The 23,237-nt window shown below is 46.0% G+C and overlaps 1 protein-coding gene across 1 annotated transcript in view; it reads right to left on the bottom strand.

The window, feature by feature from the left end:
• PRDM6 (PR/SET domain 6) overlaps nt 1–22,638 on the bottom strand; it is a 108,143-nt gene extending 85,505 nt beyond the window's left edge. The window contains exons 1-3 of the mRNA XM_054488291.1: nt 19,666–22,638; nt 18,586–19,186; nt 9,164–9,471 (exon numbers count right to left, since the gene is read on the bottom strand). Coding sequence (XP_054344266.1) covers nt 9,164–9,471; nt 18,586–19,171 — 894 coding nt within the window. The 5' untranslated portion in view covers nt 19,172–19,186; nt 19,666–22,638. The remainder of the gene's footprint in view (nt 1–9,163; nt 9,472–18,585; nt 19,187–19,665) is intronic.
• Nucleotides 22,639–23,237: the final 599 nt, after the last annotated feature.

Raw genomic sequence — 23,237 nt, 5'->3', positions numbered from 1 at the left:
TCTGAGGACCATTATAATCTCCTCATAGACCCCAGAAACGCTTTGTTTTTATTAAAGACACGTGCTATAAAATATATGAAGATATTGGTAGAAGTGTTTTTATACTATCAGAAGGTTCTGCAGGCTGTTAATAAAATTTTCCACCAGGAGAATACAGAGTGGAGAGGGTAAGACTAGACAAAATGAAAATCTTTTCATGGGTGAGCCAAATTTAAACATTTACTGGAACCCTGTGAAAACAGTGCCATTGGTTGCAATTTCCAAGGTGTTTTGCAGTATCAAAGAGATAGTGCAAATATCTTTTACCAAAACTGTGACTCAATGAAATAAATCTATATTATATTACATAATCATGTCTCAAAAACCCATTATGAAAACCATCAACAATGGTTACCACTGCTTTATACCCTTATATAGTTTGAATTTCTAATGAGCACATTATTTGTAAGATAAAAATTAATTTCCACTTTTTAAGCTTAATTTTGAGATTTTCCACTTTGTGGATTATCTGGGTGAAATTTTACTCTGCAGTTAATTGCAATAAATTGAAATTAAGTGCTTTCCTTAGTAGCCCAATATTTTTCAGGACTCTCACCCCCAGAAACTATTTCTGTATTTTAATATCATAAATAAATTTTAATATTAGTTTGGGATAAACACAACAGGTTCCAAAAGCATTGTATTCTAACCTTGAATTTGTTTAGGAGCTATCTACCATTTTGAAGTATACATGGATATCTCGTAATTTAATGCTGTTCTTTTGTGATAAACATTAATATTCCCAGGTGTGCTAACAATATTTAGCTCTTGGTGCTTTACAAGACACTGAAAACATGACTTGATTACATTTAATTTGATTCCAATTAAAAAGCACTTAAGACGTTTCTACTGAATTAGATTATACTGGATGTTTCTATAGAAGACACTTCATTATCTGAGGCAGCTTTAATTTAAAATGACCACAGAGAGTGAAAAACACTGTTCATTTTAATAAAATGGGCTAAATCCCACATCATTATTTCACAATTGCATGCTGTAGATTTTGGTTTATTAAATAAATGTACAGGGGCACTGGGAAAAGCATGTGTTATACTGAGTGCCTCACCACAGTTCACCCAAGTCAGAGCTAACCACGCAGCTTTTAAGTCTTAACAGAAACCAGAAATGCTGTGAAAAAAATGAATTAAAAATGAGGAGATAATATCAAGACACTGACTGAAAATATTACGTTTTTACTAAATTTCTAAGTAGTCAATTTTACAACTAACTAAAAACGAAAATGAACTTCTGACTTAGGCAACATTAGCAAATAAAGGCAAGGTGCCACCAAACCACTGGACTTCCTGAAATATAACATTTCCCCTTTTAAACAAAGAACTACCTTGAGATTAAATTACTATGTATTCACAAACAGGACAAAAATCAGAACAAAAATTGTTTGTATTCCCAACACTGTGTTAAACAATTTTTTAAAGTGTTATTTTACAAGTCCCAGTTTGTGTTAAAGTTTTAAAGGGAGAAAAGGATGACTGAAAACAAAAGGATGATTAAAAACAAATGTCTCAAAGTCAGTTATTTTGTACTAAGCATAAACCACATGGCTAGCTTTCATTGGAAAGAGCCCTGCAGATACATGTGGCATGCCCATTTCTGATATTTCAGGAATAAAAGCAACTCTGTGGTTTGTGGTTAATGATAAAGCACCAAGTGAACTTGATGTGTGTATGTTCTTGTATAGGAAAACCTGCAGCATTTTGAGCATTTCACACTTGTAACAATGTATTAGGCCTTCTAGAATTAATTGACCTAAAATCCAGTGATTCCACAATATATCTGTTGGATAATTAGAACTCTAAGTATCAACAAATAAAATACATTATTGAATTTTAGATCTGCAATCCAACAAATATTTACAGCTGCAATTTGCAAAAATTATTTCCTTTTAAATTGGTATCATATCAAAATCTGTGCTACTGATTTGAAAGTATGATCAAAACCCTCCCCCAAAAGTACGATTCAAGTCCAAAAACAATGATGTAACCTTTAAAACAATCTGCACCTGCTCTCACAGCCTAGGTGGGTCTCCTCTGAAGACAAATGAAATTTCATAATTGTAAGATTCCTTGAAAAGTCCACCTGACCTTGAGACCAAGAACAGCAGGGTGGGGGGAAGAGTAACCTGGTTTAGTGACCAGCAGCTATAGATATCAAGGAATGTGCTTGTTGTCAATGATCATTGCTGAAATCTGTCTATACCACACTGGAACGATCAATTTTGTAAATGATTGCAATAATCAAGGAAATTGCCTAATTTATAAATCCTTGCATACAGCATTTTAATAGATTCCTCTATTTTAATGCTGATGCCTTCAAAGCTAAATGAATTGTTGTCCAGGCTGTCATTACACAAAATGATAAAAACATTCCGTCTGGTGTGGAAACCACATCTCATGGATATTCAGACCCTCAACCCATAATCACTCATTAGTGACTTCCATGAAAGTTTCACACTGCTGAGCCTTTGGAAGAGCGAAAGAGCAAGCATTGTGTCTGTATCTTTGCGGAAATCCCGGTTACAGTTTTGGAATTTGAACAAATTACCTGTCATTGAACTGTAATGCACTGGATGTGTCCTCCAGTTCTGACAGCCTCGTACTGTAATAGTTTTCCTCTCTCTCTCCTTTTTGTCTAATGCTGTGCCATTTTTTACCACCAAGCCTCAGAGTCAGGAGGCCCGGACTGACTCCCAGATTGTGCATCACATCAACATGGATGATGCTGGATGCACTGAAGCAAATGTGTGATGTCCCAACGCTTATGCTGCCACTAACCAGTAAATATATGGAGTCTACCTGGAAACCCAGGCTGCACACTATGCTCTTTCCCTAAGCCCGCCACACATAGATTGCTCTTCTCAGTTAAACCTTGGCCAATTGATTCCAGCCAATAGTGTGCTGTCAGTACTTTACTTACTGCTCAATCTCACTAACCTGACATTTATGGTGCACTGATTGGCCTCTGTCAGTGGTGCTGGTTGTAAATTCACTTTGAAAAGCTTTGTGTTAACAGCCTTCAACCAGGCTCCAAGAAGAGTACGAACAGGCAGCCTGACAATTGCTCGACCTCCTGCCCTTATTACAGTGAGTAAATCAGGGTTTGAGCCATTAGGCTGGAGCCTGGGGCCTACACAAAAAGGATTGACATGACGAAAGGTCAACCTCTGTCACACATGTGTAACAATTTGGATAATGGAATTCTGTAACTTATCTGAGTGAGGTGGCAAATGCTTACAAGGAAAAGTATATTCTGTTCTGGTTTCTCTGGCTTTTATGCTAAGTACTTATACCGAAGTCTGTATTTCTTGTGTAAATATACAAGGAATGTCTGAACTGATGAAATCTTGGGGTATATACGATCCTAAAAAAGAATGAAAGAAAAAGAACGAAGGAGGCAGGCTCATAGTTGTTCTACACATAGGGTTCTTTAGAATAGCAAATGGTTTTTCCCATACTACCAGTGTATTAAATCCATCTCCTGAGACAAGAGGACTTTGATATTGTAGGCATATTCCCCAGCTGAGTAATGTGTAGTTTTTCATATTCAATCACAACAATTTTTAATCCATATTATACTACAACTGTAAGTGATTTCTGGGTAACACAATAGATATTCTCAAATTAAAACTGCTTTAATTTACACAGTGAAATAAGAAGATTCCCCTGCAGGCTTCTTGGGACCAGTGTTATGGTATGACACTTCCATCAGATCACTTGCTGCCAGGCAGTGACTGGGGAGGGCAGGTTTCATTTACCCACTAACCTCTGAGATACTGATTTCTCTTTTTATACCTTACTTTTAAGTCAGTGTGGGAAAAGAAAAAAAATTACATGGTGTAAGAAAATATGCATTTATGGACCAGTAAATATTTGTGAATTATTTTCTTCATACTGACAAAATGCTATTGATAAAAGAAGCAATTTGTAAAAATAGATAAACTGAACTAATGAGAAAAATAATCCTGTGGATACAGAACTCATCAGTCTTTATAAAGTATTTGCAGCTAAAGCACTGTAGTGTCACATGCATGTTGGGATTAAACCTCACTGATGTGAGAATGTCCAAATGGCTGTTATAATTTTTTTTAAAGCAGAATTATTCTTGGACTTAGAAAACCAAGGGTGGCACTGTGCAGCATGATACATAAACCAAAAGGACCAGAACTTTAAATGGACATTTTCAAAGCAACTTAAAGTACTAAGTTTTGACTTTTAACACAATGCTGGAAACCATTCCAAGAGGTGGCAGATGGTTTTACAGTTTATGTAAAACTACAAAATGCTCACACTCTATCAAATGGGCACCACTATAAAAGACATCTTCAAATCAAATGAGGCAAAGCCAGAGAGATACAGCAGCTGTTACTCTGCATAATTTAAAACATAATAGTAGCATTACTATGGCTTATTTTTAAGGACAAATTATTTGAACTTCACAAATTTGACATAATCAAAACCAAACTGACAGGCAGACTACTATATTAAATGATAAATTGCTGAAAAACATGATTTTTACTTCAATATAACTGCGACAGCCACATAATTCTATCCCCTAGTGTCTTGGTGAATCACGCCAAAATGAGCCAAAGTCTATAAAGCAGAATATGGAATATATAATTACAGTACTATCACTGGGACAACTTTTAAATGATTCTAATTTAATTGAAAATGATTAATTTAAAATAGTTTTTTCAACATCTAAATACATATAAGTGGGTACAGTACTGTATATGTGAAATTGAGTCATTTATTGAAACATACATAACATATTTAAAATATGAAATCAATTCATTTTCTTCTAGAACCAATTACCTATGATTGGCTTTGAAATACAAACATTTAGCAATGTGTAATATATTTTTAATATTGGTTTTCATTAATATATTTTGACTTAAGCTAAGCAGTAATGATGAAAAATAGACCATTTGCTTAACAGCAAAACTCTTATTAAATCTAAAATATTATGGCACAAAACCAAATCACAAAAAGGCTCACATTATGTCATCCCCCTTGATTTTCTGAAGAAAAATAATGAAGGTTTCCACACAGTGCAAATGAAAACGAGACACTCAAATTTACTCAGGCAAAGAGAAGACAGGTTCTGTAAAATTAAAGCCCTTTCTAGTATCTTAACTGTATTACTAACAAGTCACTACATTATTTCAATTAGCAGGATAATTTTTCCAGGGTGAAAATAAGTGCAATTTATTTTGTCATTCTTGCCAAAATTTCTTGTCAAGTCAGACACTGAGTTGAAAGGCCTGAGTAATTCTAGCCTCTCTTAAACTGTAACCTTATTTTAAACTTCCGTATTTTATTCCAGTAGAATTTTAAGTATACACTGGGTACATTCCTCAGGTCCAGTCATATTAAATTCTGATGTTAAGCAGAAAGAGGAAACCATGTGCAACTAGATTAATTTATCTCAAGGGAAAGGGGGCACATTAATAATTGAGATAATGTTTTCATAAATGTTGGAATCAAATGTACCTTTTCACTTCTTTATTGGAAAACACATTAGGATAAAATTATCTCATTCTCATCAATAAGACCTAATTGCTGAGAAAGATTGTTTTCGTTGGAAAACATTGAGAAAGATTTTATTTCATATTATGTCCAAATAGCTAGAAATGTATCATGCATCCAAGTCTTGGAATAAATATATATAACCAAGGCAAGTCATTGTCTGATGCACCCTGTAATGTTTTGTTTTAAAGTATCTGAATTTATTATTGTTTAAAAAACACATTAAAATTCTGATTCTAAAAGAAACTGGCAAAAATAAATGACTAATTATTTGGCTTTTAGCTTGTAATCTTCTTAAACTATAAAAAATAAAAAATTACCTTGGCTTATTGCAAAAAAAGAAAAAAAACTCTCTTGGAATTTCCCATAAATACCCAGAAGAGTCAAAATGTATTGAATATAATGAAATGATATTTAACTTCCTTTAAATTGCTGTATTTTGAAGAACTATGATTATACACAAAGAAAACATTAACTAAAAAAATGATTGCATGCTTACAAACCAAACAAGCTCTCCATCGCTGATGTATATTAAATAACAAAAAGTCATTTTTCTACAAAGAAAATAGAGCTTTTAATGATTAAATAAAAGGAGTAACTAAGGTGAATCTGATTGTTTCTGTAATAAGCCTTCATGTGTATAATAAAGTACAACCATATTAAAAACAATGAACTGTAAACTGAAACAAAAATCCATCATCTACTTGGAAACAGTGATGGGAAAAGATTAGCAATCCATTTATTGTACTGAAATAAAGATAAGTAACCCTGGTAAGATCCATCAGGACCTCAGTATTGAACTTGAAATAAAAAGACATTTCTTCATCAGCAAATGACTTGAAAAAATGTGAGGAAGAGAAATTATTACAGTTGCCTTTTAAAATAAAATAACCATGATTCAACTGCTTTTAATTTTTTTAATACACTTTGTTGGCTTGCTATTCTGGAAGACATCTAAAAGAATAAGTTTTTGCAATGGATAATTATTACATGAGTCATTAAACAATTATTGCCAAACGTTTCCGATAGACCTACAATGTATTCTACTTACTGATTCTAATATGAATAATATGATGATTTTTTAAATTTCAGAAGAAAATTTAGCTTTGAAAGAAAGAACTAAAATTTAAGGAACAATCTAACATTTGGAATATTGTATTATAAATGTAACAATTCAAACAGTCATGTTTCATAAAAATAAATCATAATGCTTAAAAATTTCAAACTCATACTCTATATCTTAAAAATCATTATGCTAATAAAAATCTGAAACCTATTTTATAAAGTAAGTATTTTATTTTACAAATGGATATTGGCACTGAGTTACCTGGCCCCAGTTAGTCGCATTTCACGTGATCTCCCAGGAGACTGACACATTTTGTATGGCTGAAGTTCTAAAATCCCTTCAATTCCCAAATGTACTTTATTCTAACTGTTGTTACAGATAATTAAAAAAATAGATTATATCCTGAATTTAGGAATTGGATCCTGTAGATCATCCAAGCATACACCCAGCAAGTCTTTTTTCTAACAGAGAACCAAGTCTAAGAACCATCCCAGCACACTCAACTCACATGCCCTGAACAATAGATAAAATTCACTTTATATCTACTGAAGTATCAAGAAAAAGAAAAACACTGACTAAATTCCCCAGTCTCTTTACTACAACAAAATTTTAACTTCATCAAGTACAAGTAAAAGTAGAAAAGCAAGGTTTCATAGTTGTCAGTGTTAATATGCATTGTTATAGTCTATATGTGTAGTGGCCTCCTGCCAACATCCCAATCATTCGAAGCCTTCTGGGGGGGAAAAATCACACAATGAACTATGAGATTTTTTTTTCATGTTTATGTCTTTGTCCCCTGGCACTCTAAAAATAGATAGGCATCAAAGGGCAATATAATAGTGTTCAGTTTTAACATTTTCAGGTAGAGTAAATTTGTACTATTGAACAATTGCTGTACGATTTTCTTAGAAAAATATTGGCAGACCTTTATCTATATGATATTAGAGTTCCTAATAACACCACTGGAACATGAGAAGTACCTAAAAGTGTTTTATAAACTTTAAACCACATTGGAGGTTACAATTAATTAGTCAGAAACAAAAACCAAAATGTTTCCAAACCAAATGCTTTGAGTCGGGGCACTCCAGCAGATAACTATAGGGTAGGTAGTTCATTGGCTTCCACGTCCTCATTTTGGGCTGCTGGGCTGTAGACTCAGACACTCAGCTCCTCCTCCATTAAAAGAGGCTTTGCAGACATAGGCCTCAGGACCCCATCCCCAACAGTCACGGGAGGGTTCTGGATACGAGGTCTGTTTTTCACATTGTATCTCCACGGCCTAATATAGTGCTGGCCAGAGTGGGCACTCATCAAAAATTTGACTGGATTAATGAGTCCCATGAGCTTTATTTAGTGAATATAAGGCAGCTCACGTGAAAAAGATCATTTTGACAGGCCAGCAAGCCAAGTACGAGAGGCAATCTCTTGCAGAAATGATGCATTAATGGAGCCCAGGGGTTCATGTCAACTTGACCCCTGGCATTTAAGAAACTTTATTTTCTAGCTTTTCCCACTTTATTATACCACTTGCCCAGTTAGTCAGATTTACATATTGTTTAAGGGTATGACTTCTGGCATCTTGTATTACATAAGCAACTTTCCATGGATGGAGGTGGCTAAGATTGGTAGGGGGATGACCTAATGATAAGCATCTATCTCTTCAGAAGTGAACCTCAATAATCCACCATGACATTTTGGGAGAAACCTCAGGCTGACATTTTTCAAATAGGTTATTTTTAAATAATTGCTTCAGGTAAGATTGTGCCATTAAAGTATTATCCTCAATTGGGTTACACCAAAGTGCTCACAGTGTTCCCAGGTTTTGATTTTCCATCTTGATGAAGATTACATAATTTCCGTTCGTCAGAGAAGCAGCAGAATTTGTGATTTCTGATTCCCAATATAATTTGCTTATTTTGGGCCCTTTGATTCCCAATATAATTTGCTTACTTTGGGCCCTTTGAAAGTTGTGAAACATGTGATCTCTCACGTTCAACATTAACAAAATTGTTTTTATCTGAGAAAAGGGGCCAGCCTCTCCTTCCTCCCCTCTATGCTTCTGTTCCTTTCTGCTCACTACACAAAAACACACTGGAAGTGCTTGGAATGGGACATAAAGGTCACCCAGCTCAAACATTCTAATGCCCACCCTCCTCTGCTCCATCTCCTCAGCTGTTTTCTCTTTTTCTCAAAATTCAGAGAGACCAACGGTCGAATCCATTCCAGCTGGAATGGAGGCAGGTTAAGGTGATTCTGTCTTCAGACACCTGTAGGCTGTTTCCCTGGCTGGGTTGCTATTGTGTCAGTCCCAGCTCTGTCAGTCTCCTTACTGCAGGTGCTTCAGACACCAGGCATCTACAGGACCAGAGAAATCTATTCTCCGCTACCCTCTGGGGGCCAAGGGAGGCTCTCTTCGCAGTTGCCACCGCCAAAGGCCAGGTTCCCTGCCAGCCAAGGCTCCCTGCTGGCCAAGGCTCCTGCTCGGTGAGGAGGCGCTGTGCAGCCGGCCACTTACCTCCCAGAGGTGCTGCGTGTTCCTCACGGCGCCTGCCTGCACCTTCTCTGGGGACAAAAGCACGCCTTGGAAAGGTCCAATCCAGGTGCCTTGCTGGATCCTCTGCGCCGCGCAGATGCCGTAGGCCAGGCCGGGCACAGTACTGGTGCAGAGGCACACCTCGCGAGGCAGGTCCCGCAGCCACTCCGGCAGCTCCGGCGGGGGCGCGGCGGCCGCAGCGCTGCTGGTGCCCACAAGCCGGCGCAGCGAGTGCAGTGGCCCATGCATAGGGCACTCGCCGTTGCGGTTGTCCGCGCACATGTCGCAACCTGCGGGAGACAAGGAGGAGGAAGGGAAGGGAGCGAGTTAATCCGGCCGCTCCGAGCGGCCCATCTTTGAGTAAACTCCCGAGACAACAGCATCACCGCCCGCCTGGGTAAGCCACCTTTGAGGAAGGTGATGCCTTGGGGGCACCGAAGCAACTCAGAGGAGGAGGAGAAGAGAACCCGCGCCGCTCCCTTGGAATTCGCCGCACCCAGATCTGCCTGGTACCGGGCCAGGACTCTAGGCTCCCCAAAAAGCCTTCGGATCTGGGTGCAGATAGCATGTCCGCTCTCCACGGAACCGACAGTTCCAGGCTTCTTCTTCCCGTTTCAGTCTCTCTGCATCTCTCCCTCTGTCTCTCTTTCTCTCTCTCTTCCCTACTGTCTCTCGTTCCTTCTGACCCTCTCGCCCATTCCTGAGGTTTCTATCTGGAGTTTCAGGATGTGTTTATCCTTGTATTGCGGAAAAATAAGCCCGTCTCTTGCCCAATCTGCTATCTCGAAGAGATTCTATACTGGTCGTCTGGGTATTTAGCTTTCCTCTTTTTACAATTACACAGGAGACGATTTAAAATCACCAGACGGGGCGGGGTGGGAGAGACGACCAGTCTATCGCGGGTGCCATTCGCACTTCCTTCGACCCAGAGACTCGGAGGCTTCCTCGACTGCCTCCCAAACGCCACGCGACAGGGCAGAGCAAGCCTGCAGCCCAGTAGAGCAGGAGCCGCAGCCCCAGGACTCCAAGGGCGCGCCCGAACTGGGGTCCCTCAAGCGACCAGTCAGTTCTCCCTCCAGGCACTGAAGCAGGGCGGGGACAGGTAGGGCGGAGTGGGGGACGGGGGTGCTGTTCTGGAGAATTTGGTGTGCACGCTCTCCCTAGACGCCGGAAATAAACGAATAGCAAATTTAACGATCAGCGTAATTGTTAGAGAAGGGACCAACTCCTGCCCAGACGGCTGTTCTCCAGGCTAAATGCGATTCTGTTGTGCTATACAATGGGTGAAGCTGTAGATAAAGCTGTCTCTCTCCGACACTCTCCAAAGCAGCCTGCGCGAGAGGGACCCCCACCCTCCGGGCCGGGCAGTAGTGGGCGCCCAGTATCCCTCCACTCGAACTGGGCTGGAAGGGAGCAGGCGGCCACGGGAAATAGAGCCTGTGGCGACTGCGCTGTCGGATCGCAGCGCCCTCCGGGTTATTAATGGGCCTGGAGGAGCCGCCGTGTCTGCGCCTCAGCGCGGAGGGCCTGCCCCGAGAAGGTGGCCTCGGCGCCCGCCGCGCGACCCAGCCTCCTTGGCCCAGCTTCCCTGAGGAGCCACGGCGACCCCGCGCAAGTGTCAGGCTTATGGCACTGAGCCTGACACCTGGCGAGTCCCGCCTGGCAGACACGGTGAAAGCTGGCCACGGTGAAAGCGCGGGGCGGCGGGTGGCCCTCGGGGCACCCGGGTACCTGCCGCCAGCCTTCGCCGCAGCCAGGCCTGGTGGATCACCCTGGATGTGCCCTATCTGCGCTGAAACGGCCGAAATGCCCAAGAAACTTGTGAGTCTGTACAAAACGTTTGTGTCAGGAACACCTAATCGCAACCCAACATGGTAAGGGAGCCCTCGATTTGCCATTTGCTTCACAGCAAAGGAGAGCTGACTATGTAAGCCTCCTGTCTCACTCGAGGGGGCTCTACCCAGCCAAACCTTCGCCTCAGTCAGCAGCTACTCCTCCATTCCTCCCAAGAGAGCTGGAAGAATGAGGGCTGCAAGCTTCTCAGAAATGTCCCCAGACCTCTGAGGTGAAAAGCAACAACTTATTTCAGAAAGTAGAGAAGTGTCCATGCCGCTGGGCCTCCCTCGCACAAAGGCCCTCTTCTGTCCCTCCTCTGCCAGCAACACAAACTATTGTTAAAATTCTTCCAGACTCTGCTTTTGACCCCAGGGCCTGGATGGGAGTATTCTCACACTTATCCATATGTCAACCCCTCTGAAACACATACGCTTCACACACCCTCTCAAGCTTATTGATTGTGAAAATAAAAACTTCAAGACATTTTGGGAATTACATGAAAGACAATAAACACAATTACAGTGCATACCATGTGTCAGACACCTGTCTAGAACCAACAACCAGCATATTATCTAAGTATCATGATTCCCATTCTGCAGATAAAGCAATTCCCAAGCACTATTATCTCCACCAAGAACAAGAAGCTAGAAAGTGGCAGAGAAAGGATTCACAGTCAAGGCTGCCTGACTGCAAGGCCTCTAAACCCAGAGATTTTTAAAAGACTAATGAAAGCTGGGAGAATTTAACATTCAAACTCATGACTCAATTGAATTGAAATATTTCACTGAAGTAACTTTGGGGGCCATGAAAATTGCTGTAGCATGATTGAGTTATAGAGGTTTCTCTCTTTCCCACACTCTTGTGTTTTTGGACATTAAAGTAAGAGATTGGATAGGAAAATACATAGATAATGTCTATAATTTTGAATGTTACTGTCTGACTTCAGAGACAGCCTTTCAGCACCTTTGCAAAAATAGCTAAAAGCAAATGACAATAAGCAAAGGCAATATGCCCATGGAAATAGAAATAAGTCACTCCAGGGAGTTGCTTAACTGATTTTTTTTTTTTCTGCTTTACTCAATGATGCAAATGGTGAGAAGTAAGAGTGTTTAGTTTTCATTCCCTAGCAGCCTGTACCAGAGATAGTCAACTTCCAACATGCTTCTCCATACGTGTCATCCCATCAACAACATCAGCATAGGTACCAACTCCAGCCATAGACAAAAAGCACACTTCTAATATTTGTAATGCTTGATAATAAAACTGTGGCTAAGGCCTTTCTCCAAGAAGTCCTCTAAAGCCGTCTTCAACTTATTGTTTCATTTGTCTCCATAAAGAGTTGAAAAACTTAATAGCATTATGCTACTATTAAGAGTGAAAAACTGAGGCTCTCCCAATATCCAGAAGACTATCTGTGTGTTAGGTCCACAGCAGGCTAGACAAAGTCAATCAACTTTAATTAGTCCACCCAACAGGGGTCTTCTTAATTTGTGAACCACTTCATGCTATATCAAAATACTCTGCCAGAAAAGTTGACCAACTGCCATCAAGATACAGGTTATATTCCAATGTTATTTTTTAATACACAAAATACCCCCAGCTGAAACATTTGGGTTCTAACTTATGTCTGAGTCTCAGGGTAGCTTGAGGATATTAAAAACAAGTAACATTTCTTGGGATTGACAAATATGCTCAAGAAGACAAACATTCTAGCAGAGTATAAACACCTACATGAAAAGGTGTGAAAGAGAAGCAGGCTATATGAGAGGGCCAAACTATGTATAAATGTATATAATATATGTCATTATATTATATATACACACACAGAGCATTCCAGGCCAAGCAATACATAATACAACTACTTAGGTTCCTAACAAGGAAGCAAGTAAATGTTCATACTTTCTCTTAAAATCAGGGGAAGAGTTTTTGTATAAGTTTATAATTGTTATTCATAAATAATTTTTTACATTTGTGAGAGATACTTTCATATGCTCTAAGCAACACACTTTGAAATGCCATTTTAGCATTAGGTAATATAAGAGACCATGGTTCCTCTTCTATCTTGAATAAATCTGTCAATGCTCCTGTCTAAGGGTCTCTGAGTAAAGGAAGGTGCTGTCTTTAGGTTACAGACTTGTTCGCCTACTGGCATCAGAAGGCCAGGCCAAGTGCAGTTAAGAGCAGACTTTCACTCTTCATTTCCCATCCTTCTGTATTGTTTCAATGTCTTTAAAGTGCAATAGATCTTTACAATATATCTGTTTTAAGGTAAAGGCGGCAAAGCAGGCCATGGTTTTCTTTTCTGGAATTTCATTTCTCGTTCTAGGAAAGGTGAAATATAAAACGCTTCCGGGCTTTTGGTGTGTGGAGAGGCCAACAGTCATGTGTAGGCGCGCGGGGAGTGCGCGCTACACCACATCTTCACTCCCCAATACCTGCCCGAGGCCTTCGTTGGCTCTCACCCGCCCTGTATATAGGAAACCAAGGAGTAGGTGAAAAGCCTGCTTCCCCGCCTGGACGCCACTACCCACCCCGGCTGTAAATCCTCCCCTACCGCCGCCAAGGTCGCGGCCCTCAGTCTCGCAGGCCGAGACCTGAGGGGCCGGCGCCCATCGATCCCAGCCCGGCGACGAGGACCCAGGAGTGCCGCCTGCTGGCAGTGCCGCGTGCGCCCTAGGCGGGGAGGGGCGTGGGGGCTGGGGAGCCGGGCAGAGGGCGGGCAGGCAGAGCATCCGGGCCCGAACCTCCCGCGTGGGGTTCACGCCCCCGGGGCTCCAGCCTGCGGTCCCCCCACTGCCTTCTCGAGGTATAGGCTAGATGCGATGGCTGAAAAGAAGTGATGGGCGGGGTGGCGCGCCCAGGCCTCAGCGCCGAAGGCTGAGTTTTGAAGGTCCCACCCCGCTCCTGCCCACGAAAGGCTCTCTTTTGACGTGAGGCGTGGCCCCCGACACCACCCACGATCCGACGTCCCTACTGCACCCCGCCACCCACCTGGCCCTCCTCCTCTACCCGGCAGGGGTCTTCCAAGCCCCGGGAGCGGGTCTAGAAGCAGATCCAGAGGCGAGGCAGGTTTGCCTGGCCGCCGGAAGGGGAGCCAATTGATTTCAGTCTCGACCCTGCGGGGCGGCCCAGCTCCTGGAAATTCTCTCAGGAACTCTCCCTCTACGCGAGTTTAAAGCTCCCCGCGAATCGCAAAAGCTCTGGGCGTTCTCTGCCCTGCCTGGCTGCAGGCTTGACCCTGGGACCAAGAGGGAGAGACAAAAGGAAGAGGGCAAGAAGGTGGGAGGGAGAAAATGTGGGTCTTACTTGTCTTCCGATGACTGTATTAACAAATTAAATGGGAGCGCCAGTTTGTGAGGGTGAGAGAATATTGCGCAGAGATAAACCTCGCCGGCCCCTGCCCCTGCGAGGCTGCCATATACAATGCGGAGATGATGAATAGGAGCCGCGAGAGGAGATCGAAGCGGGTCTGGGCTGGCTCCACTCTCTCCTACAAAACTATAGGGCAATTAATTGTGGCTTGTCCCCTCATCCTTCATCTCCTGGTGGCACATATCGATGGAGATTACTGCTGATGGACCATTTTATCACCTTGAATAAACAGTCGCCACCTCTTCTAACCTCAATCTAATATATGGCTCTATGTTCGGTTTCAGGGCGCTAGATAACGAAAGATGTAAAATAGCTAAATCATGTGTGTTACGGGATGAGGCTGGGCTTGCACACACGCGCGAGAGAGAGAGAGGGAGAGAGAAACACAAAAGCCCACGCACTGAAGCCAAAGCTCCCTCCCACCCGGACCAGGTCTGCAATCTAAGGCTCTCGCTGGTCTTTGATAGAGGAGGCGCAGGGCAGAAGGGGCGCAGTGGATGTTCCTCGGTTGCACAAAAAGCCTACTGGTGTGCCACTGGGCTCGAAGTTGCCCAAACAGGACCCGCGTTTTCCACGTGGGTGCGAAGGGATTAGGGAAGGTCAGAAAACACTCTCCCTCCTTTACCTCTTTCCTTGATCCCTTAGCAAGCAACCGGACAAACAAGTGTTAGGCCCAGACTCCCTTTTCTCTCCCGAGCCCCTCTCTCTAAACCCTTGGAAAGCCTGGCGTTCCCAACAAGGAAGCCTCAAGCCCCGCTCCCACACCCATTCACACACCGGCGCTGTTTCCAGCACTGTTCCCTGCGCAGGAGGGTTCCAGTAAATCGGGAGGGGACAGAGACCCCTCCCCCAACTGGGGAATTTGCAAAGTGGTCCAACTCTCCCCCGAGACACCCAAAGTGGCTCAGTTCCCGCCTCCCTCCCAGGTCCTAGGGAAGCACATCTTTACAAAAAAGGCATGAAAAACTAATGGGCTGTGCTGAGAGAACAGCCTGGATGCTCCTCAGTAACGCCAGAAGCGCCCTGTGACTGTCTCTCTCTACTTTTCAAGAGCAGGCAACGTACCAGCTCCCAGAACCCGGGAAGAGGCCACTCCGATGGAGCCTGACTAAATCAATGGCTTCAGGCAGCCCAGCAGCAAATGAAGGCAGTAATATTAGACGGGGAAGGAAGGGCCCCATCCCCCATTTATATCGCAAGAGGCACCACTTGATTTTTAAGAGAAGGCAGCAGCAGCAGCAGCAGCAAAGCATTCAGACCTTCGGTGGAAAGTGTACTTCAGTCACAGGGTAAATTGATACGGAGTTAGGAATATACTGGAAAAGCTCACCCGGGTAGCTTGCAGTTTCTGCTATTTTAAAATCTTTTAGAACGAAAGAGAACTACAAGCCCCATCACTGTGACATTTGCCATAGATGCCAATAAAGTTTCAAGGTGAAACTAGTGTTCCTAAGTTCTTTTCTTACAGAGCAATGATATGTATTGCTGATCCTAGGCAAAAAGTTACTTTGCTAAAGGGAAGGGAGAAGTAAGGAGGCACCCCCGCATCCCGCCCTTTTTATTTTGCCTTGTGAGAAAAAGAGAAAACAACTCAATACCTATCCTTTTAAGTACGAAGTGACAAAATGAAGCAATGCTAAGTGGTCACTTCACAGAATTCTTTTAGAGGGAGATGGCAAAAAAACTAAAAGAAAAACTAGGGAAATCTATACATGATAAATTAATAGGAGCTTCCCTCTGCCTCCACCCTTCCTTTCACTCCACCCCCACTCACATACAACTCGAGAATGAGGAGAAGCTTCTGTTTTTCACAGCCTTTCAATAACCATTATGCCAACTTCCCCTGCCAAAGGAAATGAGTTTCCCAGTATTTGCATTTCTGACTTGTTTTAAGCCCCTACTTAGATTAAACTCAATCACGTTTCATCTTTGTAAAAGTACATCCCATGGCTTCAAATGAGTGCCTAAGCTTGCTTGTCCAGAGAAGTTCCTGGAAGAATGGGAGATCTCGTCTCCCAGCATTACACAGCGCTATCTCAGCTTTCTATTTTCTTTCTCAATTGCCCTTTAATTAGTGAGCAACGTGGGGTGTAACTCTAATAGGACAATCTAATTTTCTTTCCCTTCTGTCTTTTCCCCTGCACTTCACACACTGAAACAATCCAGTTGGCTCAAAAGGAGATACCAGAAGATTAACACAATATAAATCATTTAAATAAAATTGTAATTTATTTTCTCCAACCAGAGAAAAAAGTTATCCAGGCAATAAACTGGTTCAATACCCATATATTAATTAGGAATCTATCCTAATTCTTTCTCGGATTAGTCTGTTTTCTCTGGTGAAAACGTATTAATTTTCCAGACTGCATTGTAAACAGTACAGGAGCTCAGCACACAGCCAGGGATTTGGGGTGTACTGCTGGTGACTTCTCTAGCATATATTTAATTCAGAAGTACAGTTGCAAGATTGATGAAGCATTCTCAGCCTGCAATGGTTATATTTCACTTAGCAGTAAGACGTACCTTTTCCAAGGCAGTTTAAAAATCTTTTTATTTCATAATTTAAAATACTTGCTTCAAAAACACACATTCAAGAAATTCAGTAGGAGATAAGTATTTTTTGAAATCTGTTGGGAGAGTATAATTTTGTAAAACTTTCTGAAACTCTGAAATACAAGACTTCTCAACTGCACAGCAAAATTAAGAGTTGAAACCACTATTTTAAGCCAGTGCTTTACTCTCAAACTTTATAAAGAAAAAAGTAAATACGATTGCCCTTTTTGTTGGTAATTATTATTCCATCACAGCTATGTCCAACATAATGAAAATATTCATAGACCTCAACCACGAGGCAGTTGCCCAGTGGCTTTTTTCATCAAATCAACGACTTAGGGAATCCTTTAAAAAGCTATAACTGAACTTATTTTGCTTTTACAACGAATTAAGAAGTTCACAGAGCGGTAAACATTTTGCAAGAAGCAACTTATTCAAAATCGAATAAAAATAAATGTTTTAAATTAACTTTACTCATACAGAAGCCAGACGAAGGAATGAGATGAAGAAAATAGCTGAATGAATGCTGATCTTTCAAATCCTGTATTGCTTTCAATCTGACGCCTTAACACACTTTAATGTTATCTCCAGAAGTCCCTGGGAGCACGTTTAACACTCCCAACACAGTATAGGTGTAAACACAGTATAACTTCTGAAATTATCAAAAAGAAGCAGGTATAAAGCAGTACATATTGCTTGATCTTCATTTAGAGTTTTGCTTCAAAACCGCCAAATGGAACTGTACTTGTGATAAGCGTTTCAAATTGTGAATATAGAAACCGAAGCTACAGGAATTCTGATGTTTAGTTAGGCATTTGCTATTAACTTGGAGGAAGAGGAGAGTAAGCGTCTTTTACTAAATTACAGTCACCCTAATTTCTAAAAATAAATACATAAACCAACATGGGTTATGAAAGTTTGCCGGGTCAAAGGTGCGCGGATAAAGCGGGATCAGCGGAATCGGAGGAGAACAGAAATTTTCTTCTCAGTAAGTAGCAGTCATTTTTTTTTCTTTTCCTTCTTTTTAAATGAATAGTAGATCTAAGAATACTGCCTGACTTCAAGGAAAAACGGACTCAGTTTCATCCAAAATTCCTACTCCAGTGAGACCTGGCCAGCGAACAGCTCCCGGCCGGTTCCCACACAACCCCGACGCCCGAAAATGACCCCTCCAGAGGTGGGGTGGAGAGTAGCAAAAACAAGCCCTGGTCTGCGTGCTCCCCAGAAACGCTGAGGGTCCCTCCCTCGTCCCGGCTAAGGCCAGGCAGGGCCTGTCCCAGACACCCCCTGTCACACGCTGCCAGTATCCGCCTGGCCCCAGGCACTGTCCGGCGGGAGGGCAGAGGTCTGTTAGGCCGGGTCCAAGGTGGACTCCGGCCCCAAACACTTGGGACTGTGAAGCAGGTGAGGAGAGGGAGAGAGAGGGAACCCCAAAGTGCCACCGGCCGTCCCATCCGTTCTCTTTCCTTCTCCAACGCCAGAAAACTTTTGTCACAGAGATCGGGGAGGCGCGGGCCAGCGGCCAGGACCAGCTGCTCCCCCCCGGCCCCGTGTCACTCCTATCCGTCTCGCTTCCCTGACAGGCGCCCGCGCCCGCCGGCGCCGGCGCCCCGGGAGACAGCGCGCGGGCTGCGGCTACGTACGGTTGTTGGGGTCGCTGGTGTGCTGGTTGAGCGGGATGATCTCCATGCGCTGCTGGCCATACAGGTAATAGTCCAGCTCCTCTGCGCTGCAGCGGAAGCGCGGGGCGCCCCGGCCATCCCCGCCGCCGCCGCCACCGCACTTGGCGGGCCCGGGGCCGGAGGTGGCGCCAAGGCACAGTTCCTTGGGGGCCAGCGGCTCGGCGGCGACGGCAGCGGCGGCTAGAGGCGCGAACACCGGCAGCTGCGACACCGGCAGGGCCGAGAGACCAGCCAGCGCGGCAGCAGCGGCTGCAGCAGCGCAGGAGGAGGCGGAGGAGGCGGAGGTGGAGGAGGAAGCTGGGGTGGACGAGGCGGAGGAGAGAGAGGCGGGCCGCGGGCGCAGGCTGTCAGGCTGAGGCTCAGCGCGCTCCGGGAGCGGCGGGGGCGGCGGCGGCTGAAGAGGCTGCTGCGCGGTCAGGGGACCCGCGGCGCCGCTGCCCTTGAGCGGGCCGGCGCCGCCGTGAGGGAAGAGTTGCTGCCAGTGCTGCAGGTAGGCTGGGTCCACTTTGAGGAAGGCCGAACCGCCGGGGTCTCCGGGCTTCAGCATGTCCGGCGCCTCGAACTGGGGGCAGAGGGCAGGGAAGAGGGGGCGCGTGAGCTGGGCGAAAGGGGCCGGGAAGAGGGCCGCTGGGACTCTGGAGAAAGTGCCCGAGCCGGTGGTTCAGCCGGCGGCCGCCCGGTTCCGCGGCTCCCTCTTCCCAACTTCGCTTGGGCGCAAAGTTTACTCCAAAGCTGCGGCGCCGCACAGAGGGAGCTGTGTGCACCCTGCTCTGCCTCCCCGATCACAGCGTCCAGCTCCCATCCAGCAATGCTGGGGCCCGACAGGAGGGCGCTGCCCCGTAGAACTCGGCTGCAGGATGCAGCCCCCGCCCTCAGCCAGCGCCCGGAGCCGACCCGAGCCAGGGTGGCGCAGCGCCCGAGCCGCGTTGGCCTCAGGCGCCAGGAGGCAGAACAGTCTCGCCCCCCGCCCCCAACCTAGGACCACCAACCTTTCTATCTACCAAGCCCTAGACTCTAAGTTCCAGACGAGCCTCACCTTACCTGAAAACTCGGTGCTGTCGGTGGGTGCGTGCGGGTGTCTCGGTGAGCGTGCGGGTGCGCGAGAGTGTGCGCCCTGGGTGCGCTACATGCCCCTGAGCAGCGCGGGAGGAGAGTCCTAGAGATTGTGCCGCCTGGAACCCTCCCGACCTGCGAGCGAGAAAATCGGGAGGCCCGCGGAGGGCGCGAGAGCGCGGGGGGACCTGGGCGCCCGACTCAACCGCCGTGGGCTGCTGCGCTTGGCCGCTGCCGAGTCCTGGCTCCTTGGCTCCACGCTCTGGCAGCCTCCCGGCTGGACACGTGGGTTTTACGACAGCACAAAATACGAGAGAGAGAGAGAGTGTGTGTGTGTGTGTGTGTGTGTGTGTGTGTGTGTGTGAGAGAGAGAGAGACAGAGAGAGAGAGAGGGGGAGAGAGAGAGAGAGAGAGAGAGAGAGAGAGAGAGAACGGAGGGGGGAGGGGAGGCAGGCCAGAAGAAGAGGAGGGGAGAGGGAAGAAGGAAGTTCTAACTCGGCCCGACCCACACCGCCAGAGCGCCTTTCCCGCACAAACTCCTCCGCCCTCCCATCCCCCGTTTTTTTTGGCGTGACGTCTCCCGCTAGCCTGTTGTCTCTTTCTGCCCATGATATGTCTTTTCTGGGTCCCAGCTCAGTGCCCTGATCTTGAAAGCAGTGGAAACGCGGGAACCGGAATGCATCTCCGCACATGCTGTGGTGTCCGCGCTGGAGCAAGCCCGCGCCGCCAGTACCGGGTTTGCGCTTTTGCCCGGCTCAGTTTTTCCAGGAGTGCTTCTGGGTGCCAGAGTCCACTCGCCCGCCACGCAACCTCTAACATAAATCCTCCGGGGAGAAAAGTTGGGGGCGGAGCTGGACGGGTTGCGCGCTGCAGTGAAACCCTCTGTCTGCAGCCCAGGAGGGAGGCTTGTCGGTGCAGGGAGGCGTGGGACCGAGGGTCCTGGGACCGAGAGTGGCTGGTCCTGGAGGGACTCAAGCTTGGCCGTGGGGCTGGGAGGCGGCTGCAATAGAGTCTGCACACCACCCAGCGCTCTGCTGATCCCCTCTAGGGTTGTCTTCTGGAGGGCTCTTTCCCTCTCCTTGTTGGGGCCCGCAGACAAGTATCCAGTGTTACATCTGGTGGCACAACTGCTCCGGGACACGGGCGAGGCTGTTTGAGTCAGCTGCCTGCGGCTGCCCCAGGAGGTCTCGCATAGGTTTCTCTACTCAAAACCTGGTGTTAGAGGGGCAGGGTGGGAGTGCAGCCCCACCTCCACCATGCCCTCTCCCCAGACTTTGTGCCAGGGCAGCCCTTCGATGCAGTCTCGCATCCACGAATTAGGCACTTGCCCCCCAGCTCTTCCTGGCATTTTCGATAGTAGATGGTAGAGGGCACAGGTAGGGTGTGTGAAATTGACCGATTCAGGAGGTACTTTCCCATCGCCGGGGTTCTGGCCATACCGCAAAGAAAAAAAACGGCATTTATCTTTCTCCAAACAACCTAACTTATTTAGCACTTGCCAGTCTGAACAATTAATAGCCATTCTTTCCTGATTTCTGCTTGTTTCTTTTTCTTTTCCCACCACTCAAGTTGTCTGAGCCTGGGAAACGTGCTGTTTAGACTTCATCCGGGTCTCATTCAGGATGCTTCGATGTTGGTTGGAACAGAGTTAGAACGAAAATGTTTTGACTGGCGTCGTTATGACAAGGTCATCCGTCATTGTTGGATAGATTGATAGCACCCAAGTTTAAGGCAGACACCACGAGGGAAAACCCACGGCGCTGTGGTCCCGGAGGCTAACCAGGCAGTGTCCGCAGACCTCCAGCAACTCCATCGGGAGGAGAGGATGAAGTTCCAGGCCCGTTTCAATTAATCTGCTCGCAGAACTGCCGAAGAATGGCTTGTCGGGCCACGGGAGAAGAAACAAATGCTCTTTCTCACACTCTCCTGGTTCATTGCTGAGAAACCAGGACACTCCTCTGTTCCCTGGGAGAGACAGTGAGCTCCAGGGATGGAAGTCCGGACTCCGCGGGGTCCCGTCATCTGCCTTCTTGTTTCTGCCCAAACCCAGCTACTCCCAAGCGCTTGGTCCCCAAGACTGGAAGTCCCAAAGAACCTACCTCTACTTGTCCCAACCCCGCCTCCCCCCTACCCCTTCACCCTCTGCCACCATTAGAAAGTCTCCGGATTTTGAAACGCTAGTTGCAGCAGCTGCTTCCGTGGCCTCATACCGCCCACACTCTGGGAAGCGGAGGAGGGAGGGTTCCTCTCGTAATAAGATTAGCTGACCTGTTAATGAGAGCTTTGGACGTGCCGGGCGCGGGTAGGCGCTTTATGTCCATTTAATCCACCTAGCAACCATGCGGAGAAGGCATTATCATTAACCCCCATATTGTAGATGGGGACCGCTGAAGTTCGGAACGTTTAGATGGGTTGCCTAAGGTCACGCCATTAATGAGTAATGGAGGCGGATTCAAACACCGGTAAGGTGCCAAGTGCATCTTCTGCCCACCCTAGTCAAACCTGTAGCCACTCGGTCCAGACTGACGCCAGAGGGGGTACCATGGGAGAGATTTGGTTCCCCTCGCTGCGGGGGCCAGGGAAGAAGCTAAGAAGGTAGCGAAGTCCCCCTCGCCCACTACGTCTACAGGTGGCGTACCTGGGTTAACCGATTCAAGCTTCCGCCCCACCCACCCCGGGCACAAGTCGATCCCGAGGCTTACGGGACCCTAAGGCCCAGAGGGTACAGGGACCTCCCGTGAAGGGGGCAGGAGAAAGTTTGAGGGAGAGCCCTGAAGGTCCGGGAGCGAACGAAAAGGTCTGGAAGGGAATAGACCAGGAGTCTGGACCTCCCCTGCGCCTCCCGAGCAGGCCCACGGCGCCGGGCGGGGCCCCTGCCTCCACCGCGGCTTCCGGGATGCCCGCAGAGCTCGGCTGAGGTGGGGTCCGCGTCATCCTCCCCTGGTGCGCACAAGGGCGCGCAGCGGCGTAAGCGGGACCCCCGACGCTGCGCGCGCTCTGAGGGGCGCTCCTCCCTCACACAGTTGACCCTGGGCCCGCTTGGTCACGGCCACCCTGGCGCATCTCAGCAGTTTTTAGAAAGTGAGCCCACCGACGGCAAGGACATGCACCCCCTCAAATCCGCTTCCCCCACCCCCTTCAATTCTGAGAAGACCGCGGAAACAAATCACTTCGACCACTTAGAAAGCGATCAAACCTTTATAAAAATCCATCGCTCCCAAATCGATGGGTGAATATTTGCTGGGAATTTGTTCCAGAGGAATAAATAAGGAGGCTGAGTGTATTAAATGCAAACGGGGGGACATGGTGGTGTTTTTCTTCATTGATTAATGACCTGTAAAATAAAACAAGTGGGAAGAGGAGCCAGGATCGATAAATTACCCAAATTCATCATTTTCTCGAGCATTTTCGCCCCGAAAATTATCCTTGGGAAGCCCATTGTACCCTGAGCTGGGAGGGGAACGATGGAGCTGGAGGCCAGGGTAGGGAGGGAGCAGCAGAAGGGGTAGGAGGAGAGAAGGGGGTTCTGTCCAGGAGACCCTCTATCTGATTTCGTTTGA

This window comes from Pongo pygmaeus, chromosome 4 (genome assembly GCF_028885625.2).
Source record: "Pongo pygmaeus isolate AG05252 chromosome 4, NHGRI_mPonPyg2-v2.0_pri, whole genome shotgun sequence".
Taxonomy (NCBI): Eukaryota; Metazoa; Chordata; class Mammalia; order Primates; family Hominidae; genus Pongo; species Pongo pygmaeus.
Note: the sequence above shows the minus strand (reverse complement) of the source record. Positions and strands in the feature narration are given on the sequence as shown.